At 43.4% G+C, this 26,875-nt stretch overlaps 2 protein-coding genes across 4 annotated transcripts in view; one reads left to right on the plus strand and one right to left on the minus strand.

Annotated features, from left to right (window-relative positions):
* FANCD2 (FA complementation group D2) overlaps positions 1-20,273 on the minus strand; it is a 225,425-nt gene extending 205,152 nt beyond the window's left edge. The window contains exon 1 of one of the 2 annotated variants that reach the window (XM_039546174.1): positions 20,214-20,273. In XM_039546174.1, coding sequence (XP_039402108.1) covers positions 20,214-20,232 — 19 coding nt within the window. In that variant the 5' untranslated portion in view covers positions 20,233-20,273. Of the gene's footprint in view, positions 1-44; positions 169-20,213 lie in introns of those variants that run through there. The other variant, XM_039546175.1, reaches the window with a different exon arrangement.
* Positions 21-26,433, plus strand: EMC3 (ER membrane protein complex subunit 3). 2 transcript variants are annotated; one of them, XM_039546179.1, is made up of 10 exons: positions 21-192; positions 2,831-2,994; positions 4,674-4,731; positions 7,245-7,338; positions 10,681-10,785; positions 16,934-17,015; positions 17,200-17,279; positions 20,464-20,546; positions 25,599-25,742; positions 26,175-26,433. In XM_039546179.1, the coding sequence occupies exons 1-10, from the start codon at positions 109-111 to the stop codon at positions 26,301-26,303; spliced, it is 1,023 nt and encodes a 340-aa protein (XP_039402113.1). In that variant the 5' UTR covers positions 21-108; the 3' UTR covers positions 26,304-26,433. The 2 variants fall into 2 exon arrangements, with proteins under 2 accessions (XP_039402113.1, XP_039402114.1); XM_039546180.1 differs by lacking the exon at positions 25,599-25,742 and having other exon boundaries at positions 38-192.
* Positions 26,434-26,875: the final 442 nt, after the last annotated feature.

Below are 26,875 nucleotides of genomic sequence, written 5' to 3' on the forward strand. Positions count from 1 at the left end.
GCTGCCAGTAGGAGACATCCCCACGGCCACAGAACCACGGTTACCGTTCGCGCCGACAGCTCCAGACTCTACTCAAGTTTCCCGCCAGGCAGGGAGTCCTGTCTCGCCATGATGACCTCACAATTACGTATTTCCGGGGCCCTGCGGAAGGACTGCGTTCAATCAATCCCGGAAGCGGAGTCAAGGCGAAGGGTGAGGAGGGTCTAAGGCCCGGGCAAGGGGCAGCAGGCGGCTGGGGTCTCTGTGCCGGGCAGGGGGCAGCAGGCAGCTGTGGGTCCGGGCAGGGAGTAGCAGGCAGCTGTGGGGCCGGGCAGGGCGCTGGGGTCTCTGTGCCGGGCAGGGGGCAGCAGGCAGCTGTGGGTCCGGGCAGGGAGTAGCAGGCAGCTGTGGGGCCGGGCAGGGCGCTGGGGTCTCTGTGCCGGGCAGGGGGTAGCAGGCAGCTGTGGGGTCGGGGAAGTTGCTGGGGTCTCTGTGCCGGGCAGGGGGTAGCAGGCAGCTATGGGGCCGGGGAGGGCGCTGGGGTCTGTGATGTTCCCCTCTGGTATTATCTGGACGGGTGATCTGCCTGGTCACCCCAATCCTTGGCTCTGGGAGCCAGCCTTACCCTGCTCTGCTGTGAGAACCCCAACTCCTGGGCTGTTCATGCACAGCCTCTGGCATGTAAGCTGTCCCAGCTACTTGCAACCAAATGACACTAGCCAATATCTCCAGTCCCAGACACAACCCTAGGAACCTCCGTCGTGTAGTATCCAGTTATGCCTGCTGGACGCTGCAAGATTATATGAATTCGTCAATTTATGTACCAGGCTTGTTATCCCAAGGGGAGTCTCAGACATGCTTCAAACCAAACACACTGCTTCAAGTAGAATAAACAAACAAATGTATTAACTATGAAAAACAGATTTTAAGTGATTATAAATCAAAGCACAAGAAGTCAGATTTGGTCAAATGAAATAAAAGCAAAATGCATTCTAAGATGAGCTTAACACTTTCAATTGCCATACAAATTTAGATGCTTCTCACCACAGGCTAGCTGGTTGCCCTTCAGCCAGGCTCTCCCCTTTGATCAGTGCTTCAGTCACTTGGTGGTGATGTCTGTAGATGGGGGTGGAAGAGAGAGGAAGGGCATGGCAAACGTCTCTCCCTTTTATCATGTCCATTCTTCCCTCCTGGCTTTGCCCCCCCGCCCCTTTCAGAGTCAAGTGGGCATTACCTCATTGCATTCCCGAACTGACCAAAGGAAGGGGGGTGACTCACTCAAGAGTCCAACAGATCCTTTGTTGTTGCCTAGGCCAGTGTCCTTCGTTCCTGTGAGGCTGGGCTGGGTTTGTCCCATACATGCCCTGATGAGGTGTGAGCTGCCCCTCTGCTTCTGGAGAGTTTTTGCCTGGGCTTGCTTTAAGCCATGAGGGCACATTTTCAGCCTCATAACTATATACATAAAATTACAACCTATAACATTACTATAACGATTACTACAACATTACCATAACAACAATGCTCAGTGCTCAGCTTTAACTTCCATTCTTGCATGTAATGATGGGTAATTTGTGATGCTCTTCGTCCTTGTCATCACTAGGAAAATTGTTGTATTCATAACTCGACTTATCGATCACAGGGTGACTAACAGCAGGGAAAATCCCAGTTAAGACAAGTCAGTCTGTAGTTCTAATTGGGTGTCAACCATCCAAGGAAGGCGGTGATCCTTGCTGGAGACTGTCCTCGCAAGAATCAAAAGAACATTCGGCAGGAGTCAGGCAGTGTGGTGGACACACTTCTGAAGTTAGTGGGCTAGGAGCTATGGGTGATTGTTCATATTGGCACTAATGATGCTGTATCAATGAATAGCTCACAGATATGATTTCAGGGAACTCAGAAGCATGCTGAAAAAGAATGTTCAAGCGACCTTTTCCAAGCTCCTTCAGAAGATTCTAGCTGTGAACCACTGTCTACATAAATGGTGTACAGTGGAGGTTTGGGTTGTGTGGAACATTGGTCCTCCTTTTATGGGAAGAGGGGCTGTGTAGTTTGGATGGCCTCCACCTCAGTAGAAGGTGGCCCGATCTCTTCAGGGACAGGCTGACCAGTGTAGTCGGGTCAGGGGGTTACACTAATAGCAGGAGAGGGTAAAATGAGGGAAAATATGAACACTCAGCACAAAGTTGAGATGTTGAAACAAAATTAATCAAAGAACCAATGGCTGTGAAGAGAAGAAATGATTGAATTGCCTATACACTAGTGGTAAAAGCCTGGATAACAAACAAGAGGAATTGGAATTACTATAATATATAGGGGGAAAACAATTGTGATCATGGGGGACTTCAGTTTGAGTAACATATACTGGAGGTCTCATGCTGCCAGTACTAAACCATCACTGGAATTTCTAAACACTGTACATAGTAATTTCTGAACTAAAAAAGTATTGCAGCCGACACAGGGGAATTCTTTATTAGATGGTGCAGTAGGTGGCTGTTGGGCCGAGGAGGGGGTTGGGGTCTCTGTGCTAATAGATGAAGAGCGAATGGATCACAGAACTAAAAAATAATGGTAGCTTAAGTACAAGTCATCATGACTTGATCACATTTATAATGTGCAAACAGAATGAAGTCCAGACCAGAAATATATACACTTGGTGCCTTAAAGGAGCCAATTTCATAACATTGAAAACAGTTATGAGCCAAATCATGAGGTACCGCTGTTAATCACCACATGCTAGCAAATACAAGTTCAGAACACACCATTTTTCTGAAAGAAAATACACCCTTCATGAGTGGAAAGTGCTATGTGCCTTCTGGGTGTAACGCATAATCAGGTCCATTTTGTTTACCAGACTCTAAAGATGAGCGAACCAGAGCTGCTGCTGGACTCCAATATCCGGTTATGGGTGGTTCTTCCAATTGTTTTCATAACATTCTTTGTTGGGATGATTCGTCACTACGTGTCCATCTTGCTCCAAAGTGACAAAAAGCTCACTAGAGAACAAGTGTCTGACAGGTAAGTTAACAAGTGCATTGAAGTTTTCCTATGGTCTTTCTAATGAAGCTAGGATAAAAGAACATTAAGTTTGCAAAGTCAAGCAATCAAAAGTAAGGAAATACCAGAATTATGGTTGCGTGTGCAAGCTTAATTTGGACTCCTTGTCTGTATGCAATATGATACCGTTTCTAATTACATGATCACATTTTTTCCACTGGACCCTTATCTCAGTCAATGAACTTGATGGATAGAGCTTACTGAATTCAATATTTCTTTTTCTTATTCACTGTGTGGTCCTAGGCCATATTTACTGTACTATTCAAATCCTATTATGTATTAGTTTCCTCATGGACTTTTCTGTGGTGCTTATCATATAGCATTTGAGGATTACATGAACATTCTGGAAAAAATTCCCTTGGTTCCCAAGTTTCTCTCCCTGGCCACAATGGAAACAGGGTATTGAACTAGATGAACTGAAGACCTGATCCACGTGAATAATTTCTCTGTCAACATAATTATCCGGCTCGAAAAGAGTGGAAAGATGCCTTTGTTGGAAGGAGTTCTTAAAACAGGCTGGAGAACTCTCCCTTATGAGACAGGGAGTATTCATTCATTATGTTCATTTATCTTTTTTTTTTTTTTTTTTTTTTTTTTAAAGCTGGCTGGCCCTAGTCATGTTTGGATCTCATCTTGAGCTGCAGCTATTTTTTTCATTGAGTACTAATTTTGCAGTTGATTTACCCACAGTATCACTGCTTCCTCTTAATGAAGACTGAGGCTAACTGAGGAATCTATTCTTATGTATAAAAAATTACACTGATTCTCCTGCTGCTTTGCAAAATGCATTTCCTATTAAATCTCATTTAAGTTGGGACAGCAAAGATTTTGGTGAATCAAGTCTATTTAATGCAAGACCGGGGGTAGGCAACCTATGGCACGCGTGCCGAAGGCGGCACGGACGCTGATTTTCAGTGGCACTCACACTGCCCAGGTCCTGGCCACAGTCCGGGGGCTCTGCATTTTAATTTAATTTTAAATGAAGCTTCTTAAACATTTTAAAAACCTTATTTACTTTACATACAACAATAGTTTAGTTAGATATTATAGACTCATAAAAAGAGACCTTCTAAAAATGTTAAAATGTATTACTGGCATGCGAAACCTTAAATTAGAGTGAATAAATGAAGACTCAGCACACCACTTCTGAAAGGTTGCCAACCCCTGTGCTAGACATATTTTTGGTTTTCCTATAAAAATTGCCTTTAGGCCTAGAAGAAGCTGCTATTATCTGTCAGAGAATTCTGCTTAAAGGAGGCCCAAAAATCCATGAAGCTACTTCATGGAGTCTAAGTGTCATTCCAAAGGGTACATATACAGCATCTGATAGAACTTAGTCGTCCTCTGAGGAAATCTTTTCCCAATCTGGATGGAGAAGGAAGAGGTGACCTTCTTATTCCTCACCTATCCTGATTTATGAGTGAGATGCTCCAAACTGTGAAAATTACTACTCTGGAAATGAGTTTCTATTAATAGGAAGGTGTCTTTATATTTGTGTGGTAGATGTTGCTGAGTCAGCCTCTCTCAGCTCAATTACTGTCCAGCATGTTGTTCGTATACAGCTCACTTGCAGCCCTCATTTCTACTCTTCTTTAATATTGATCTTTGATATTCCTGCAATAATGGGTTTCTTTTTTTAGCCAAGTCCTAATTCGAAGCAGAGTCCTCAGAGAAAATGGAAAATACATTCCAAAACAGGTATGTGCATGTGTGAAGCTGCATATTTGAATTGCATTAGTCTTTTTATGAAAGATGTATAGAGAAAACAACATAAATGAACATAGATTTATAAATTCCTAAGCCAGAAGGGACCAATGTGGTCATGTAGTCTCGCCTTCTGTATAACACAAGCCACACAACCCTCCCCTGAAAATAATTCCTAGAGCACATCTAGAAAAACATCCAATCATTATTTTAAAATGATCAGTGATGGAGAATCCACCATCACCATTGGTAAGTTGTTCCAGTGGTTAATTACTTTCACCGTTAACATTTTACCCCTTATTTCCAGCATCAATTTGACTTGCTTCAACTTCCTGTCATTGGGCAGTGTGTTATCTTTTCTCTCATAGAGAAAAAAAATTTATTGAAGAGCCCGGTATCAAATATTTGTTCCCTATGTAAGTACTAATAGACTAATCAAGTCACTCCTTAATCTTCACTTTGTTGGCTAAATATATTGATCTCCTTGAGTCTACTACTATATTCTAATCCTTTAATCATTTTCAGCAGATCGAGGGATGTGATCATTCCCCTCTACTCAGCACTGGTGAGGCCTCATTTGGAGTACTGTGTCCAGTTTTGGGCCCCACACTACAAGAAGGATGTGGATAAATTGGAGAGAGTCCAGCGGAGGGCAACAAAAATGATTAGGGGGCTAGAGCACATGACTTATGAGGAGAGGCTGAGGGAACTGGGATTGTTTAGTCTGCAGAAGAGAAGAATGAGGGGGGATTTGATAGCTGCTTTCAACTACCTGAAAGGGGGTTCCAAAGAGGATGGATCTAGACTGTTCTCAGTGGTAGAAGATGACAGAACAAGGAGTAATGGTCTCAAGTTGCAGAGGGGGAGGTTTAGGTTGGATATTAGGAAAAACTTTTTCACTAGTAGGGTGGTGAAGAACTGGAATGGGTTACCTAGGGAGGTGGTGGAATCTCCTTCCTTAGGAGTTTTTAAGGTCAGGCTTGACAAAGCCCTGGCTGGGATGATTTAGTTGGGTTTGGTCCTGCTTTGAGCAGGGGGTTGGACTAGATGACCTCCTGAGGTCCCTTCCAACCCTTAGATTCTATGATTCTATGATTCATGGCTCTTTTCTGAACCCTCTCCAATTTATCAACATCCTTGTTGAATTGTGGGCACTAGCACTGGACACAGGATTCCACCAGTGCCAAATACAGAAGTAAAATAATCTCTCTGCTCCTACTCAAGATTTCGCTGTTGGTGCAGCCAAGGATTGCAATAGCCTTTTTGGCCGCAGCGTCGCACTGGGATCTCATGTTCAGCTGATTATCCACCATGACCCCCAAATCTTTTTCAAATATTAAGTGCAGAAAGTAGTATTAATTCATTGTTAAAACTGAGACTTGCGTTCAAATGTCAGACAGTTCCTAAAGTAGTTAAGCTTCTTGTAGTAAGATTCATGTGGTCATTTTGTACATACAGTGTTACATGTTTAAAAAGAAAAGCAGTAATGTGGAACACTGCAGGAGGTCACGGGACATGGGCTGATTGATCCCAACTAGGACCAAACATTCACCATCAGCATTGATTATTTGCTTTCAAAATATAAATAGTTTGTTCTCAGCCTCCGAGAATGTTGGGAAGCCATCTTGGAGGGGAAAAAAATGTAGAAAGGTGTACATCTCCTTGGGAGCAAATGGGTTCTGTGCATGAAGCAGTCAATAATGTTTGAGATGTGGATGCCTCAGAGAATTTCAGAGATAGACACCAACCTGGGGGACATTGAAGACAGAAGCTCTGTCCAAATACAAATCAGTTATTGAAATTACTGGGATCCAGGGAAAAAACCCAACTGGCTTCAAGGCTGAACTTGATAAACTTACGGAGGGGATGGTCTGATGAAACTTCCTACAGTGACATGTAGCCATTCTGCGACTGCTAGTAGTAAATATCCCCACTGGCCAGTGATGGGACACTAGTTGGGTAGGCCTCTGAGTTACTACAGAGAATTCTTTCCAGGTGTCTGGCTGTTGGGTCTTGCTGAAATGCTTAAGATCCAACTGATCACCATATCCAGGGTTGGGAAGGTTTGGCAGAGGTCCTGGCAGGTTTTTGTCTTCCTCTGCAGCATGGGCCACAGGCACTTCCAGGTTTAAAATAATGTAAATGGTGGATTCTCTATAACTTGAAGTCTTTAAATCATGATTTGGAGAACTTCCGTAGTTCAGCCAGAAGCTAGGGGTCTATTACAGAAGGGGCATGGACGAGGTTCTGTGGCCTGCAATGTACAGGAAGTCAATCTAGATGATTAGGATGGTCCCTTCCAGCTTTAAAGTCTATAAACCCTGGCAGGCAGAGCAAAACTGTACATGAGGTTAGTGCATCTCTGCAGGAGAGGAAGGAGGAGATATGGAAAAGGTAAAAATGACAAGCATGCATCGTGAACACTGGAGAGGAATTCTGCTGTTTGTACACTCAGTTGCACTTGTCTGGTTCCCAGCCCAGTTAGAATTTGTTTCTTTTGTTTTCAGTCTTTCCTGACACGGAAGTATTTCTTCAATAATCCAGAGGATGGATTTTTTAAAAAAACAAAAAGGAAGGTAGTGCCCCCTTCTCCAATGACAGGTATGTTAAGAGATCATTGCAAAAGACATTCTAAGTAAGCTGGTCACTTTCTTGACAAGGCTCTAGCTCTCTTGTAACTTGCTGTTTTCATTTTCCACCCTTAAAATATAAACAAAGTAATAAGAATAGTAATAAGATGTTGGTTTGGCTAGGATTTACAAGCAATTGCATTGGGCTCACAAGTGTTGGTATTTTTTGTTGCCTTGTCACTTGCTGACCTCTGATCCCCTCACTGATATCCTCCACTGCTACTGAAGTGAGGCCAAGAAGCTTGGGTAGAGTCTTTTGGGGGTTACCATCTTCAAAGGGTAAACTGCAAAAAATTGAAAAAACCGGCCTTATGCTTTTTGTTGCTTTAAATGAATAAGGAGTAAGCATTTGGGGGGTTTTCCTCCTGCATGTTTTTAACCTTAGAATAATCAGGAATGTCAAGTCTTGTCTGCCCTGGCAGACCTGCTGAATGTCTCTGAAAATGTGTATTGTTAGCTCTGTGCAGTGTTGTTGTAGCCATGTTGATCCCAGGATATGAGAGAGAAAAGGTAGGTGAGGTAATAGCTTTTATTGGACCAACTTCTACTGCTGAGAGACGCAAGCTTTTGAGCTACAGCAAAGTGTTTCAAGGTTAAAACTATCGTAGGTGGCTGAGGGTGTCTACACTACAAAGTCTCTGCCAGCATAGCAGTTTTGGTGTAGGCCCTAGTGTAGATGTAGTCTACACCAGCAGGAGTTTTTCTGTTGGTGTAGGAACACTACGTTCCCACACAATGTTAACTATCTTGACAGAAGCACTCTGCCATCAACATGTCTGTGTCTAAGCTGAGGGTTTTGGCAGCATAGCTATGTTAGAAGGTGGATTTCACATCCCTGACTGATTTAGTTCTGCTGACATAACTTAAGTGTAAACCAAGCTTAAGTCAGATTTCTAATAAGAAGAAAGGAAAAGAGGCAGAAGGAATGAGAGGGAGGGAGGAAATTGACAGGGTGAGTGGTGTAAGCAGCAGGGCTGGCTCCAGGCACCAGCTGCCCAAGCACGTACTTGGGGTGGCACCTTATAAGGTGCCACCCCATCTTGGTTCGGCGGGGCAGCACTCAGGTTTTTGGTTGTTGGTTTGGCGGGGGGGCGTTCAGGGGGTGGGTTATTTTTGGTTCGGTGGGGCAGCGCTGGTGTTGTTTTTGTTGTTGTAGTTTTTGGTTCGGTGGGGCAGCACTCTGGGGTGGTACTTTCTTTTTGGTTCAGCAGGGTGGCTTTTTTTTTTGTTTTTTTTTTTTGCTTGGGGCAGCAAAAAAGTTAGAGCCAGCCCTGGTGAGCAGGAGCCATGTGTTTGCTGCTCGTGACACAGGAGTGGAAATGGTGGCACTGCCTGCTTTCCTTGCCTCATCTTGTTCAGTCACAGCTTCTTTCAGGATTAGGAAAAGGCCCAGTTATGTGATGACAAATCCGTCAACCCTCCAGTTGGTTGTGACAGCTGTTATGTGCTTCCTGCTGCCCTACACTCGAACTATATTGTCAAATGCTCTTCAGAAAAGCAGTAGTCCAAAGGGAGGGCAGCCTTGTCCCATCAAAAATGGCCAGTAAAAACAAGTTTTCACTGATCCATGTATTGTCATCTCTGTTATTTTAAAATGGTGCTGGTCTCTTACCATAACATTTCTGTACTCTCAACAGAAGCCAGGTAGTCCTTAATCACCTGTCCTTTTAGGCCTTGGCTACAGACAAACTTGCTTCAATTGCATCCCTGTGTGGCCACCAGGGCCAGCTCTACAGTTTTCGCTGCCCCAAGCAGAGCGCTGAATTGCTGCCGGATGGCAGGGGCAGTCCGTGTGCCCTTAGGGCGGCAGGTGCGTTTTCGTGGCGGCGGCAATTCAGCAGCAGCTTCTATGTTTAGCTGAAGCCACCGCGGACAGCTAAACATAGAAGCTGCCGCCGAATTGCCGCCATCACGGAAACGTGCCTGCCGCCCTAACGGCACACGGACTGCCCCCGCTGTCTGCAGCGGCAATTCGGCGCGCTGCTTGGGGGCGGCAAAAACACAGAGACTGCCGCCCCTTGCAGATTGCCTCCCCAAGCACCAGCTTGCAATGCTGGTGCCTGGAGCCAGCCCTGGTGGCCACTCTTATTTCAGTTTAGCATAAAACCTGTTCCTAATTGACTTAAGCTAAATTTAAATCCGTGTCCACCTACAGCAGGGGTAGGCAACCTATGGCATGCGTGCCGAAGGCGGCACGCAAGCTGATTTTCAGTGGCACTCACACTGCCTGGGTCCTGGCCACCGGTCCGGGGGGCTCTGCATTTTAATTTAATTTTAAATGAAGGCTCTTAAACATTTTAAAGACCTTATTTACTTTACATACAACAATAGTTTAGTTATATATTATAGACTTATAGAAAGACACCTTCTAAAAACATTAAAATGTATTACTGGCACACGAAACCTTAAATTAGAGTGAATAAATGAAGACTCGGCACACCACTTCTGAAAGGTTGCCGACCCCGACCTACAGGTTTGCACCAGTTCAACTAAATTGGTTTAAATTGACACCTTTTGTTATACTCCATGTGTAGACAAGGCCTTAGTCCTGACAGCCCTAGCTCTCACCATCTCTTTGTCTCTGTTCTCTGCTTTCTTTTAACAATAATTTTATATAACATGCTTATCGGTTGTGGCCTTTTTGCCATCTTTCCCCTTTTGGGATGTTTGTGACTGCAGCCCAGGCTAGAGTTCAACACCAATGTCCTCAAGGCTTGGGGAGGTGGGTGCAACGGAAGGGAAAAGCTAAATTCAATTCTGCCTCTCATGCAGCCCTCCTGAAGTCAACTGGGGTTAAGGTCAACTAGAAGTTGGCTCCAGCACCCAGCAGGGAAACAATTGGCCTTTCTAACTTCCTAGCCAAGCTGAAATTTTTCAGAGGAAACCTCTGAGCTCTGCTGAGATGCAGGTAGAGTTCTCTCCTAAGAAGCTCGCAGGAGACAGCATTCTTGTCAGTACTGTGAATTCAGAACCCTAGACTCTGTCTTGCTGTGTGCCCGCATTTCAGGTCAATGTAATGGATTGCATAGATGAAGTGACACCACTTTATTAACACTGTGTGCTATTGCCCTCCTTTGTAAAGCGCTTTGAGATCTACTTATGAAAAGCACTATATAAGACCTATGTGGGGATATTGTCATCATGATTAACTTCTCCTTCACTCATTGATACAACCCACTTTTTCAGTCAAGCTACGCGACCTCTTATATTGTTTTCCTTTAGCTACTGTCAGAAAGGTAGGCTGTGAGAAAACATCTGGGAAGGCAGCGTGTAATCAGTGCTTAATGTTCTGTGTTCAATCTGTACCTGATAGATCCTACTATGCTGACAGATATGATGAAAGGGAATGTAACCAATGTTCTACCCATGATCCTCATTGGCGGTTGGATCAACATGACGTTCTCGGGATTTGTAACAAGTAAGTGTCATGGAGCAATATGCAATGGTTGCCTGTAGGCATTAGGCCCCATCAGAGCCTTGCTACCTCTGCCTAAGCATGGGCTGAGCTAGTGGAGTGAAATGTGTGTGATCCTGGCTCTAAAGAGGCACAGCAAATTTCTCCCCTCTTGACCAAATAGAAAGGGAATGCAGAATCTCCACACCTACCATCAACAACAACAACTACACATATAAAATGATGCTAAATTAGCTGTTACCACTCAAGAAAGAAATCTTGAAGTCATCCTGGATAGTTCTCTGAAAATATCCACCCAATGTGCAGCAGCAGTCAAAAATGCTAAGAGAATGTTGGGAATCATTAAGAAAAGGATAGATAAGACAGAAAATGTATTGCCTCTATAAAAATCCCTGGTATGCCCACATCTTGAATACTGTGTGCAGATGCGGTCGCCCCATCTCAAAAAAGATATATTGGACTTGGAAAAGGTACAGGAAAGGGCATCAAAAATTATTAAGGGCATGGAACAGCTTCCACGTGAGGAGAGAATAAGACGACTGGGACTTTTCAGCTTGGAAAAGAGATGACTAAGGGGGGGAAATATGATAGACATCTATGAAATCATGACTGATGTGGAGAAAGTAAGGAAGTGTTATTTACTCCTTCTCATAAGCACAAGAACTAGGAGTCACCAAATGAAATTAATAGGCAGCAGCTTTAAAACAAACAAAGGAAATTTTCTTCATACAACTCTGTCAACCTGTGGAAATCTTTGCCAGAGGATGTTGTGAGGGCCAAGACTATAATAGGATTCAAAAAAGAACTAGATAAATTCATGGAGGATAGGTCCATCAATGGGTATTGGCCAGGTGTCCCTAGCCTCTATTTTGCCAGAAGCTGGGAATGGGCAACAGGAGATGGATCACTTGATGATTACCTGCTCTGTTCATTCCCTCTGAAGCACCTGGCATTGGCCATTGTCAGAAGACAGGATACTGGGCTAGGTGGACCTTTGGTCTGACCCAGTATGGCCATTCTTATGTTATCTCCTTCCAACTGAGAAACCCCTGCAGAGCCCTCTTCTAAGGGCTAAGAGTCTCGTCCCCAAATACAGATGGCATAAAGCAGAGTAGTCAGAGCTGAAAAGCATGTCTTCATTTACAAATTGGAGAGAGGCATAAAGAAGTGTTTGTGCAATGTGCTGAGGTACTTTTGCCATGCTTGTTTTATAATGTTGCATCACCTCTGTCTTACTGGCAGGGTGGATAAATAAAAATCTCATTTTGTTTTTTTAAAATAAGATTTTTTTATTTGAATAAGTTTTTTCCCTCAAAAAAAATGCATCTAAAGATAGTTTTAATTAAGATACATTATAGCTCAAAGATATCTCATCATGGAATAGGGATTATAAAGTCTAATTCTATAGTATGAGACAATATATTTCTGTAATATTTAAGAAAAGTTTTGTAATGAGTTCCAATAGTTCGTGGATTAGGGACCCAATTTTATGGAGTTCCAGGGGCTTCTGTATAGATTATTTATGTTAATCTTTCTATCTACCCAGTGGGACTCGGTATCTTCTAGATTGAGCACTATCAGAGATGCTTAGTTTTGCAGTTCTCAAACTGTGCATTTGCATCTCCAGAGATAATGCTTGTTAACAGCAAAAATGTTTTAAATATATAGAGGTGAGAATTAAGACCTCAACCCTATTGTCCCTCTGCAAATTTGTGTACACAGAGTCAATCCCTTACCTCTCTCTAAAAGTGCAACGTTTCAGAAAGTTCAATTAATAGAAGATTGTTGGGGGCGGAATGGATCTGGACAAGGAGAAGAAGTCTGGAGATAAATGTGAGAGGGGAGGGACAGGCAGTAGAAACAAAAGTGAAACTGTTTGAGCAGCATATTCCAGAAGTCTTGAGGTCTTTCTGGTTGTAGCCTTCGTTGATTTGAGATCTACCACACCATTCTCTCACTAGAAGGGAAAACCTATAATGGCAGTAGGCCGTGAAAGAGACCCAGTTTGGGAATATTTTAATGAAGTTCCTCTACTGTGAGTAAGACAGGCATGCGTGCAAAATGCAAACAGTGCAACAAAGAAATGCAGGGCCTGCTTGCCCGAATGAAACATCATGAGGAGTGTTCCTTCTCAGGAGGAAGCTGCGTTGAAGATTAAAGGAACATGTCTGAACATGCAGGATCTTCAGGTTGGTAAACTTTATTTCATACTTCTTTAAGGACTGCCTGTCTTCCTTCTGGACTATTCTTGAATTCTCATGTTTGAGCAAAAAAAAATAGATAGTTGTTACTCTGATACTATCATTTAGATGCAGTTGTGATAAAAAAAAAAATAGCTGAAATAGGCAGATCTTCCTTTTACAATTTCATCTTTAAAGTAGTACTGAATGTCAGTGAATGCAATGAGTAATACTAAATGAGCAGCACGATGATGATAATTAAATAACTGCATTGACTTATTTTGTTTAGGAGAATCCATCCTCAACATACAGCATACTGAAGACTATCCATCTTCAAGATCACCATCATTTTCTATAGTTTCAGAGTTATTTGCCAATGATAGTGTTTCAGTCATATCATATATGTCATAATATAGCACCTGTAGCAAAACGGAAAAAAAATCTCCATCATCCAGAAAGAACCATAGATAAGTTTGTGATAAAAACCAGCAGATTACTAAAAAAAAGTATCAGAGGGGTAGCTGTGTTAGTCTGGATCTGTAAAAGCAACAAAGAATCCTGTGGCACCTTATAGACTAACAGACGTTTTGCAGCATGAGCTTTCGTGGGTGAATACCCACTTCTTTGGATGCAAGTGCTCATGCTGCAAAACGTCTGTTAGTCTATAAGGTGCCACAGGATTCTTTGTTGCTTTTACTAAAAAAAGGTAATTGATGAAAAATTGCCTGGTTTGTTTATGCAACAAACTCTCCTTTCCATATAATTGAGAACCCACACTTCATTAACATGGTTTAGGTATTAAGACCAGGATACAGTCCATCCAACAAAGCAGATGTTGCAGGCAAATTTCTGGATAAAGTGTGTGAAAGAGAAATTGAGCAGTGTGCAAAAGGTCTAGAATGTAAGATTGTTAACCTGAGTCTTGATGGGTGGAGCAATGTCCAGAATGATCTTATTGTATGTGCTTGTGTGACAACAGAAAAACAGAATGTCTTCCTTACAGAAACAATTGATACAATCAGGAAATGCATACACCGCAGAATACTTACAAGAAGTGGCAGTAAAAGCTGTAACAAACGGTGGGAAAAATTTTTTTTTCAAATGTCTAGTATGCAGCTTGGTCACAGACAATGCTGCAAATGTATTCAACATGAGAAGAAATTTAGAAGAGCATGAAGAGAGTCCCAAGCTAATAACATATGGTTGCAGTGCTTATTTGATGCACCTCCTAGCCAAAGACTTCAGTGTTCCAGAAATAAAGGCTAATGTTGTTGAAATTCAAAATTCCTTCAGTAACAACCATTTTGCATCAGCTGCTCTGAAAAAAGTGGGAGGAACAAGCCAACTGTCCCACAAGACGTGTGATGGAACTCAGTAGCGGACTGTTTTGAGCACTATATCAAGAACTGGCCTAATCTGATGACAGTTTGTGAACAAAATAGTGAAAAAATAGATGGCACTGTCACAGCTAAAGTTCTCAACATTGGTCTTAAGGGAAACGTTGAACACATGCGGAGTACCCTGAAGCCTATTTCAGTAGCCTTGAACAAAATGCAGGGAAATAGCTATTTTATTGCTGATGCTGTTGAAATTTGGAAGGATCTGAATGAGATATTAAAAAGAGAAATATGCAATGACAGTTAAATTACAAGCATTTAAAAAAAACGAATGGGACAAGCACTATCTCCAGCTCATTTTCTTGCAAATATTCTCAATACTCGGTACCAGAGTCAAACCTTAACTGCTGAAGAAGACATGGACATGGACATCCAGCAATCGTCCCTCCTTAATGCCAATTATAATAAGCTTCAGAGCTAAGGGAGAACCATTCAAGAAATATATGTTTGATGATGATGTTTTAAAGAAAGTCACACCAGTGAACTGGTGGAAGTCACTCAAACACCTGGATTCAGAGACTGTTGAAGTGATAATCTCACTTTTAACAGCAGTAGCGTCTTCTGCTGGTGTAGAAAGAATATTTTCTTCCCTTTGGACTAATTCATTCCAATTTGGGACCTGAAAAAGCAGGAAAGTTTGCTTTTCTTTTCCAGATTATGAACAAACAGAAAAATGAAGGTGAACATGACTGAGTTAGCTGCAGAAGCCAATATTTTAAGTTTCTCATGTTGACCTGGCTGACAAAGTCTATGTAATTTTCGGATTTTTATTAAATATTTCATTTAACAAAATGAAACCTGATTTTTAAAAAACTTGAATGTTTTGTTCAAATATTATGTGTTTGCTGTTGAAGAAAAAAATCCAGAATACATAACGTTGTTGTTTTAGTTAGATAAAAAAATTTAAAGGCCTATCTCGTGATGGTCTCCTCCTAATACAGCATGGCAAGAAAATCCTCCAAATATTAATGATTATCTTGTTGAATTGGAGATAGTTCACCTCTGTAAAGGTGCACAACTCACCCCTGCAGCGCCTCCTGCTGGTCGTCTCAGGGAATTAGCTCTTTTCCAGCCTCGGAGCACCCTCTGTAGGGCTGGTGTCCTGCTTGTAGCTGGCCCCGTGTCCCTCCTGGACCCCAGTGCCCCTTTACCCTGGGACTGCCCCTTAGCAATACCCCTACCAGTCTCTGAGTCTTCCCACTCTGGGGAACCCCCACCCTCTATCCCCACCTTGCCTCAGTCGTGGGCTACTGCCAGTCCCCATCTAGCCCCCGCTCACTGGGACAGACTGCAGTATAAAAGCCACTCGTCATAGGCAAGGGGATTTGGACCAGCTGCCTTCCTCTACCACCCAGTACCTCTGTGGGCCTAGGACCAGGCCCTGCAGCCTGGGGAGTTGCCAGCCTGGAGCTCCCCTGGCCTTTCCCCAGCCCTGCTTCACTCCCAGTACCCTCTGCAGGCAGCCAGGCCCTGCTCTCTCCCAGCCTGGAGAGAGACTTCTCATGAGCCTCTGGCTCACAGCCTTTTTATACAGGCCAGCTGTGGCCTGATTGGGGCATGGCCCAGCTGCAGCCGCTTCCCCAATCAGCCCAGTTTAGCAGTTCTCAGCCACAACCTTCTCCCAGGGCTGACTTTAACCCTTTTTCTGCTGGAGTGGGGAAGCCTCCCCACTACAACCTCCCAGTGACTTCATAAATATCTGCTTCAATTACCTTTGGTAAATGAAATAACCAAACAATCATTCATTTTCTGATATAGCTGTAAAACTATAGTGTATAGTGTGTACCTTCTAAAAATGAAACCTACATCTATCTCTGAGTTGTGAAGAATATGTATTAAGGTTATAACAACCAACAAGAATGCACTTTTATGTAGAAATCCATGATTAAATTGAGTCTTCCTGACTAGTGATTTAAATCAATTTGATTTAAATCAATTTGATTTAAATCAATTTGATTTAAATCAAATCCACCCTGCCTACTGGCACAATTGTGATTAAGCAGACATCCACTAACATCTAGCAGGGAATGGGAGATACTGAGTAGTTATGGCAGAGTTGCACTCCATTTGATGCAATGGCTCGTTCACTGAGCGACAGTGGAGTGAGAAAGACTTTTTAAAAATAGCAAAATATGACTGTGAATTATAGACTTTGGTAGGTGCAGTTGAGAGCAGGCGTAGCACCAGAAACTGCTTGAAATTTTTTTTATTGCCTAGATTTGAAGTTGGCAGAGTATGTTTCCTTCCAGACATGTACAGGAGTCAAGTCACACTAAGTAACTAGTGCAGTGGGTTCCAAACATATATACTTTCCTTCAGTTCAGGGTTCGTTTTACTCCTGCCATTTGTGAGATGACTCTTGTCCATCATGGATGTGTTAATAGCAGTGATGATTTGGTTTATTTTCAAAAACCCTTTAAAATTTGACTTTTACTGGGAGTTAAAAAAATAAGTGAGTTTTGTGTACATCTTCTTTGTATGTATTAACGTTTTTCAGCTGAACAGCTGGTTGTGGAACAGCTCTGCAGTTGCTTACCATTGTTTGTGAGATGATCTTGTTTACCTTCCTTACAGCAAAGGTACCATTTCCCCTGACGCTGCGCTTTAAACCAATGTTGCAGCAGGGAATTGAGCTGCTCACTTTGGATGCATCCTGGTAAGAGCTTTGTTTTTTAATCAATACATCACAGGCTGGGGAGGGGGAACTTTTTTATGAAAAGCTTAGAATGAATGTGTGCCTCTGCCTGTACAAGCATGCCTGAAGTGAAATCAGAAAATAGGCATCCTGCATTCAGGCACTCATTGAGCTGAAATCTAACCTTTTTGTTTTGGTTTGTCAGGGTGAGTTCTGCTTCATGGTACTTCCTGAATGTGTTTGGACTTAGAAGCATTTACACGCTCATCCTGGGTCAAGATAATGGTAAGACCCTATTGTTTCTATTTAATTAACTGCTTTCTGCTTGTGTTGGGGAGTTCATCTGAGTGAATACTAGACTCCCAGCAGGACCAGGAAAGTCATGAGTTGTCCTGTCATACCCTTATGTTACTCAGTCCTACCATTGTCCTCACTGCATGCATGACACTATGGCTGGCCTTGGAAGTCTATTCCATTGCCCATTCACTGACTGTTAATAACCTTCCATAGTTCCAGGCTTCAGAGGAGTAGCTGTGTTAGTCTGTATCAGTAAAAACAACAAGGAATCCTTCTGGCACCTTATAGACTAAAAAATTTATTGGGGCATAAGCTTTCTTGGGATATAACCCACTTCATCAGATGCATGGAGTGGAAAATACAGTAGGCAGGTATAAATATACAGCACATGAAAAGATGTGAGTTGCCTTACCAAGTGGGGGGTCAGTGCTAACAAGGCCAATTCAATTAGGGTGGATGTAGCCCATTCCCTTCATTAGCCTCAAACAGGTGGGGAGAAATTGCTCTAAATCTGCTTGGATTTTTAGCTTTAAAGAAAAGTGCAAAGACTTAACTAGTCTTTGGTACTAGATGCAGGGCAGAGGGACACCTGGTTGCTGTCAAAAGTTTCTTGGCTGGGAAATTAGGAGTTCACATCTTGCTTCTCCCTGCACACCTCATATTAAAAGTTCTTTCAGCCCCTGCTTACAGGAGAGAGAAACACAGGAGTTGCAGCGCCTGACCACTTCAGTAAGCCTCAGCCATCTCAGAGAAAGGGCTGGAAGCAGCTATTGGGTTTGAAACTCATGCCAAAACACCAGGCAATAACCCCAAAACTCCTGGAGTTTTCCCCCAACAACTTTTAAAGTTCACTCTTGTGCCTCCAAGTCAGAATCTCTGATCCACTGGAAGGGTAGGAACAGCAGAAAATAAACTGAAGTTTACATCAGAGCATCAGGGGCTGCTGTACTGACTGCAATAATGTCTACAAATGTCAGGATGGTGGGTGCTACTAACGAAGAATATGCAGCCAAGGTCCTAAGAGTTCATTGTTTCAGGCCTCAGTCTGGGACAAAGGGGGAGGGGGGTAAATTGGCTCAGCCTGGCCTTCTGTAGTCATCAGTCTGAGTCTCCATGGCTCTGCCCTTTTAGGGATTGTCATGTCCATCTTTATGATGGTTCTGAGAAAAGACTCTTCCGCATTCCCTATTTAAAAATCATTGACTTGTGTTGAGAAACCCTGATGTGAAATCCCCACCAAGGACTATGAACAAGCATTACAAGCTGACCCAGGCAGCATGGTTTAGTGGCCGCAGCATGGCTTAGTGGCCACAGGTTGGATCATTTGTTGCTGTGTTCAGTTTTCCTCCATTGCATTACAAGTTACATCCCTAGGAGGGATTAGATAGCTAGAGAGAACCCCCCCACAAAACTCAGTTTTTCTTCTCTGAAGATCCCCTGTTAAAATAAACAGAACTAAACTGCCTTTCCAGTCATCCCTTTCACAAAATAGATCAATTTTTGAGATCCCCAGAGCTCTGTCATCAGCAGGTCCCAAGAGTCACCAGAGGACTGTTCTTCCAGTACAGACCTCTACCATTCTGGCTGGTAACTGCCCCCAAACCCTTCACAAAGAAGATGGTGGATGCTGCAGCTCTAAGGGAGAAAAGCTAGTGGTGTTTTGCCATATCTGGGTGAGTGGAGCTGGCCTTCCTCAGTCTGTACAGTAGACTCTACTTTAATCAACATATGCAAATCTTTTTTCCAGAACCTGAGTCTGATAATAGATGAGACGAGCTGTTCCATCCCAACTCAACAGCAGACTCTCACCTGGTAGTCCTTCAGCACAAGGAGAGCTCTTGCTTAACTCTCCACGGACAGAATTCTAAAATTAGATCAGTGGGTTCTTCTAGTATAAGACCAGGAGTTTCCAGCCAAGGATCTTCCAAGTCTGCCAGTTCTAGTGCCATATTTGCAACTGCACGCTGAATCCATTAGCTATTTGCCCAGAAGTCAGAAATTCATTTCTCCGAGCGGGACATGCTGTTTCCTCCACTACTAGTGCAAACTGCACAGTTGGCATCTTGAGCACAAGATGCTCCAAGTAGTCATAAAATGCCAGGCTCTCCAGCCCATCAGATTGATATCATGTAGCCTAGAAAATGTTTCCATTCATGTAACTGAGCTTCTAAAGGAAGTTTGATTACAGCCTCCTGGAATTAAGAGAAGTACAAATGGCCTTCAAGCTGCTGGTCAATGGTCACCCAAAAAAAACCAAACCACAGCTGGTAACCCACATCACTTACCAAGGAGGTAGTAAGAGCAGAGTTCTTCCCAAAATGAAACTACTGCTATTCCACTGGCCCAAGCACAACCGGCTTTTTATTATTTGAGTGACACAAACAGGGCCATGCAGCTGGATCTGGTTTATAAACTTCTACAACTGCAGGCTAGCAGAGATTCCCTACCTTGCATTTATCAAGGTTCACGTCACTTAAATCACTGCCGGTTTTTACACCAAGAAAAGTGATGCTTTAGTGGGAAAGCTGGGCAGAACCCACCACCAAAGGGGGTAATAGCATTCTCCCCACAGCTTTTCTGGACATTGCAGGCTCAGTAGGAGCATCCTCTGGGCAGGTTACTGAAACCTTTCACTACGGGCAGTTCACCTGTTCAAGCTGAGTTTTGTTTTTCCTTCATGGTTTCTGGCCATTAGCCATTTTAGCATAAGTTTCCATAGAATGTTTTCAGTTTGGAGATCTGTGTAGCTTTGCCTTTTGCCTAGTTAAATAGTCAGTGGGAATGCTAAAAAGATCCTACACTGGTGGAGAGTCTGAGGTTGGGTGTTTTGTATCTGTGGAAGCCATTAAGTTGGAGAAGGCAGGGTCTGTCAGCAAGGGGACAAAATGTAAATTTGCACATGGAGGAAAGTTACCCACAAACCTGCACTGGTGCTCAGCATGGCTCAGGGAGGAATTAACAGATGAAAAATGTTCCTTTCCACGCTGCCTCATGAGCATACATTACTTTCATCCTGCAGGGTCAGCATAGCATGATCATGGTGGGTAGGTGCCTGCAACTCTCTAGCTTACAGTTCAGATCCGGAACTTCTTCTCTGGTGGTACAGTGCTTTCAAGAGCTCTCTGTCCGTGTGGAGTAAGTAAATATCCATTCTTTTTTCTCTCTGTTGCAGCTGCAGACCAATCTAGGGTAATGCAGGAACAGATGACAGGAGCAGCAATGGCCATGCCCGCAGATACTAACAAAGCCTTTAAGGTACAGTATTGCTTAAATTTCCAACTTCACTTTTGTGTGCTGTACTCTTACAAACCTGTGTACTGCATGCAGCCCCTCTTCCCTTACTCACTGCCTGGAAAACACAGGTCCTCTGAAGGAGTGAGGAAAGAGGATGAATGGAGATCTGTGAAGGTAATATTCTGCTAACTCCTGTTATAGATAAGTAGCCTAGCTATCTCATGAAATAGCCTCCACATTTTCCCTGTTCTTGGAGATTAACAGAGCAGAAGAATCCACCTCAGGAGGAAATGTTCCTCTTCATTAGCACCCCAAGCTATGGAACAGCACTTTCAAAGTGGCCCATTATGCCTTGGCATTGAGAGAGTAGTTCTTCATAATGATAGCCAAACACTTTTTCCACAAATCTGAGCTGGCATATGACTAACACAGAAAGCAGAAGCTTCCATAGTGTTAGTGGAATGGGCTTTCTGGTCATCTGAAGTAAACCTAGTTATTTACAGGCCTGTCTGAATACAAGAAAGGATCCATTTGGATAAGCTCTTCATTTATTTTCCTCTTTGGACTTTCCTCCAAGTGCAGCAAATAACCTGGATGACTTCACAAAAGAGGTGGTTGGGTCATTGTGAAGCTGAACACAAGGCCAACTCATGGAGCAGGTCTGTGATGGAGCTTGGGGGGGAAAAATCAGCAGAGGGGTTTAGCTCAGATGAAAATCTGTTCCCCTTTTGGCAAAAATTTTGGGTGAGGTAAAAGCACAACCTCATATTTATGAAAAGCCACCAAAGTGGTCAGGGGAATGAGTTATCAAGGGTTGGAGTATCCTCACCTGCCTGGCACAGGAGAGCACAATCAGGAATGTAGCACAAGGACAGAAAGCATAAAGAGCACTCAGAAGTTCTGAGTTTAGTGATGCTCAAATTTAAATCCAACAAAGCTAGTGAAGCCAGCACTGGAGAGTTAAAGTGCCCGAGACTCTTCCTGAATTGAAAAACTTACCTGCTGATGAGCAAAGATAAAAATCAGAAACAACAGCCAGGTGAACTTTCAGGGAAGATCAGGGTTAGCCGGACTCCTAGATGGATCATTCCAAGCTCTCTCTGTAAAAGTCTTATAGGATTTCATCAGCACCTGACAGCATCATCTGGAAACCCAGAGAGCTGGGAGTCCTGTGATGACGATGGTTAAAGGTAGGGAAGCTGTGTCCATGTGTGAGGCTTACCTGTCACTCAAGAAGAAAAGATTAGGCATGACTGACAGGAACAGAAAATTCTGAAGCCTGAGCATTAGATTAATAGAACTTGAGCCTAAGTGAATCATAGAATCATATGATCCCAGCCAGAGCTTTGTCAAGCCTGACCTTAAAAACCTCTAAGGAAGGAGATTCCACCACCTCCCTACGTAACCCATTCCAGTGCTTCACCACCCTCCTAGTGAAAAAGTTTTTCCTTATATCCAACCTAAACCTCCCCACTGCAACTTGAGACCATTACTCCTTGTTCTGTCATCTGGTACTACTGAGAACAGTCTAGATCCATCCTCTTTGGAACCCTCTTTCAGGTAGTTGAAAGCAGCTATCAAATCCCCCCTTATTCTTCTTTTCTGCAGACTAAACAATCCCAGTTCCCTCAGCCTCTCCTCATAAGTCATGTGCTCCAGCCCCCTAATCATTTTTGTTGCCCTCCGCTTGACTCTTTCCAATTTTTCCACATCCTTCTTGTAGTGTGAGGCCCAAAACTGGACACAGTACTCCAGATAAGGCCTCACAAATGGCGAATAGAGGGGAATGATCACGTACCTCAATCTGTCGGCAATGCCCCTACTTATACAGCCCAAAATGCCATTATCCTTCTTGGCAACAAGGGCACACTGTTGACTCATATCCAGCTTCTCATCCACTGTAACCCCTAGAGATCCTTTTCTGCAGAACTGCTGCCTAGCCACTCGGTCCCTAGTCTGTATCAGTGCATGGGATTCTTCCATCCTAAGTGCAGGACTCTGCACTTGTCCTTGTTGAACCTCATCAGATTTCTTTTGGCCCAATTCTCTAATTTGTCTAGGTCCCTCTGTATCCTATCCCTACCCTCCAGCGTATCTGCCATTCCTCTCAGTTTAGTGTCATCTGCAAACTTGCTGAGGGTGCAGTCCACGCAATCCTCCAGATCATTAGTGAGGTATTTGTGTCATGTGTGCTTCATCTTGCCTTGTGAAAGACCAAGGCAGAGAAGGAAAGCATAAATACTGGAAGCCTGAACCCAGGGAATCAGAAAGGTCCCTGGAAAAGCTACTCAACGTCTGCCTGCTTGATGACACAATTACTGGTACTTGGGTCATTGGCCTATAATGTCAAGAACTATCTTGTCTGCCTGCACCTGACAGAACTATGACTGCCACGATTCTCCCAAGCAGTCTCTGTACCTACTCGCACACCAGGACACTCCTATGATTTCCCTTTCTGATTAATGGAAATGTAATGGGTGTAGTAGCTGCCTCCTCCTCGCCCCCCCCCTCCACTAGCCTGGTCCCACCACTTCCCACAAACCATGGCCAGAGCATTCTCATGGTGCTGTGTATGAAGGGAGTCAGGCTGATGGTCTGCCCCTGAAAATGCTTTGATTCAGTGAGTTTCCTGAGCTCCTTGGTGAAAGACACCATTCAGCCACAGGCCCAACCTGTGGAGGGACCAGCCAAACCACAACCAATGTCTAGCCACTGCTTATTGATGAGCGATCCCCCGGACACCCCTGCTCCACACTGCGTGGTAATCTCATACTTCATAGACAACTTGTCTCAAATTGAGCATAATCTAGGAGTCAGAACAAGAAACTCAAAGCTTATTCCCAGACCAGCTATGGGTGACATTGTGACAGATTTTTGTTACCAATCTGCCTGAGGCAGGTGATTAGGCTGAGGCCACAGGATTGTTTGGGGAGGAGATGACAAAACACACCAAGAGTCTAAGTTTTAAAGCTTTATTAGTAAAATAATAAAATAACACCAGAGAGTGCTGGGGTGTTCCCCACATCACTTAGAGGAGGGAAGAAAGCGTTAGTGCCCCAAGCCCTAACCCACTTTCATACTTTCACACTCATGACCCGAGGCTGGCCAAGCCTAGGTGTAATGTAAGAAGAGGGGGAGGGGTGGACAGGAGTTCTTGTTCTGGGCCCAGGTTGTCTGGGGTCCGCTGTGATCTCCAAATTGCTCCAGCTCTCAGGAGGGTTTTTAAGTCCAGGGGTTTTTTTGAGGAGGGTGTTTTGTTCCACGACTTTTGGTTTTGGTACTTTTTGTACCAGTCTAAACTGGCTTTCTGTGGTCTCCTTAATTTTTCCAAAACATACCAGCTTCAGGGATGCGCAGCTCTGCTTCCCACCCCCCTTGTTGTTTTGCCTGTGTTTTTTATTTTTGCAGCCCTGGTTTAGTGTACTTTTTTTTTTTTTTATGGCTGCTTGTGGCTGAATGGGAGATAAACGCAGCTGCAGACTTCTTGTCTAGTGCCATGTCCTTGAACTAGGGCCAGTATAGCATCTTATTGTTGGACTGAGCTAGATAGCTACAGTGTTTAGTTAACCCGTTCTCTGCTTTCTTCCTCCTTCCCCCTCTTGGCCTCTTGTACTCTGCAAAGGAATCTTCCATTCCACACTCACAATTTTGACCCTCCCCAAAATGCCCTGTGATGCTTGCAACAGTGTTAGCAATATACAATGCTGATCTGCCTCCCCCAGGGGGATGCCTTGAGGGAGGGGGCCATTGGGGTGTGACAACATAAGGAGTTTGTAATTGGTAGGGTGACTCAGCAGAAAAAGGACAGTGATCATCCGCAAGGATTTTTCTCAGCTGGAAAAATCTTTTCCCATTTAAATCAAGGCATGTTAGCATTAGCAAAACAAACATAAGCTTCACCAGCCTGGGGTTCATCTATTCCTCTGAACCTAGAGCTCTTCCTTTCCACATCCATTGTTCTTGGCCTTAGCACCTGTTCAAGGAAAGAGGGGAAGTCAGTTTAATCCCCTGCTTACTGAGGTGAGCATCCTCTGTCACAGTCCTTGAGACTCTATGCCACAGGCAGGAAGGAAATCAAGAGATCCTTCTCAGCTTTGATAGAAGCCACCAAATCCTGCCTGGCTATCTCAGCCTAGACTGTCTTTGCCCAACCTCAGACCCAGGTGCCTCTTGCTGCTAGGAGCTCTCACCTTAATTCAACAGGGAAACTCAGTGGCCTCATTGGTTCCAAAGATGCAGAATGAAGCAGTGATGCCATCCTCCTCATCAGAATTTTGACCATTCATCAGCACATTCTCATACAAGAGAGACCCTTTCCTCTTAAGATTGATGAAAGCGAGAGCACTCTTGGGAACACTGCTCAGCGATCATCAGTGTCTTCCTCAGAGAAGACAAATTACCATGTCCATGAAGTATGCTGGACTCCAGCCACTTCTTAACAACAGTGCTGGGCAACTTCTTACCTACATCAATAAGAACATAAGAGTGGCCACACTGGGTCAGATCAAAGGGCCATCTAGCCCAGTATCCTGTCTTCCAACAGTGGCCAATGCCAGGTGCCCCAGAGGGAATGAACGGAACAGGTAATCTTTAAGTGATCCATCTCCTGTCACCAATTCCCAGCTTCTGGCAAACAGAAGCTAGGGACACCATCCCTGCCTATCCTGGCTAACAGCCATTGATGGACCTATCCTCCAATGACTTTTTAGAATCTAGAACCTGCCTGTTTTTATAAAAGGCAAATAAGACTTCTGGCATGTTTGTTTCTTCCCTGTGATATTTTAATTCATCCTAAGTTTATTTTTCTGAGAACAGAGAAGTTTCATTACCATACAGACCTGTGTATAAGCTCAGTCACAAACCAACCAACCAGGTTAGTTTGTCTTTAAAAATAGAATTCTCATGTGTTTGCTTAGTATGGTTACAGTGTAACTGATTACACTGCTAATGACTCAGGAAGTAACAGGGACTTCTGCCCCAATGTCAGTGAGGTGAAAATGGTACCTGTATGGAAGGTTGGGCAGAAATTGTGCTAGACTGATGCTCCAGCTGCAGCCCTGTTCACCTTAGCAGGTCTTCAGGAGACTCAGCCTTAGCAGCCTACTCCAGTCTTACAGTGTGTATAAGCTCCACAGCCTCCTGGAACTAGCAGAGGTGATAGCCCCAATCCCTGTGGATGTCATCAATTCTGACATGAGGCCTGCAGCATTCTCAGAGGTACAGCTAATCTTAGCAATGTCTCCCAAGTGAATTACCCAATTGCCAAGAGGCACCGCTCCCCTGGGGACAAACAAATCCAGCCAATGTGGCATTTGTAGTCTCAGGTGTTTTAGAGGGAGAACAGCACTACAAAAAGTTAGAGGCCTTTTCAGAAAGAAGAAAAAACTCATTTTTCAAATTCAGCATCACTGAAATGCTTTAATTAACCAACTTTTCAGATATGTTCTTCTATAAGAGTAGACTACTTGTGAGTAATTTCATGCTGAAAGTATTTGTTTTGAGGGAGGAGTGTGAAATTGGGCATAGTCCTGTTTATTTAAACAGGACATTGCACCATCCTTGAAGAGAATACGCACAGGAAGTGACAAGAGAACTGTTTAAATACTCAGGCCTCTCTTTCTTCCCCCCTTCTATTTACTCTCCTTGTAGACGGAATGGGAAGCTTTGGAATTGACTGATCATCAGTGGGCATTAGAGAATGTGGAAGAAGAGCTCATGGCAAAAGATCTACACTTTGAAGGCATGTTTAAGGAAGAGTTACGGACATCTATCTTCTGAAAGCAGAGCTGAGTGAACATATGCTTTGCATTTTCATGCAAAAGGCATTTTAAAAAAAAATCGGTTACTTACTAAAGTACACTGTACTTTTTGATGCTCAGAATAAAAGAGACCATGTTCAGAACTGCAATTATCTAACTTCTACTACTGAGAGACTCAAAAGAGTTATTGTTCCCATTTGTATTCAAGGTATATTTGATCAAAAGGGGGATCAGTATAGGTTTCCAGTTACTAGGAGAGGTTTTTATTTATCTTTTTTGATGAAGACATGCATCTTTCAGTAATGGCAGCTAAAACAAGAGGCTTATTGACAAACAGTAACTTATAGTCCTATCATAAATAAATAAAAAATAGGGTTTTGGAGATAAAGACCTCAAAACTTCACTACAACAGCACATCAAACATCAAACAGATCAAGTAATGCACTAATCACCTGTATTTTCTCCTTTAAAATGTCATCCAGATAGCTGGAAATCCAATTGCTCTTTGATGTTAAAACAGTCAAACAAAGTAGAAAATATAACCATATCAGAATAAGAAATGCAGACCTGAAGTATAAAAAACTATATCAC

Source organism: Mauremys reevesii, linkage group 7 (genome assembly GCF_016161935.1).
Source record: "Mauremys reevesii isolate NIE-2019 linkage group 7, ASM1616193v1, whole genome shotgun sequence".
In the NCBI taxonomy this organism is placed as follows: Eukaryota; Metazoa; Chordata; order Testudines; family Geoemydidae; genus Mauremys; species Mauremys reevesii.

What these genes read in the sequence shown, in the direction of transcription:
- EMC3 (XM_039546179.1), top strand. Translation starts at nt 109, where the DNA reads ATGATGACCTCACAATTACGTATTTCCGGGGCCCTGCGGAAGGACTGC. An exon ending in AAGCGGAGTCAAGGCGAAGG is followed by an intron (nt 193 to 2,830) that starts GTGAGGAGGGTC and finishes TTTGTTTACCAG; the next exon opens with ACTCTAAAGATGAGCGAACC. An exon ending in GTTCTCGGGATTTGTAACAA is followed by an intron (nt 10,786 to 16,933) that starts GTAAGTGTCATG and finishes CCTTCCTTACAG; the next exon opens with CAAAGGTACCATTTCCCCTG.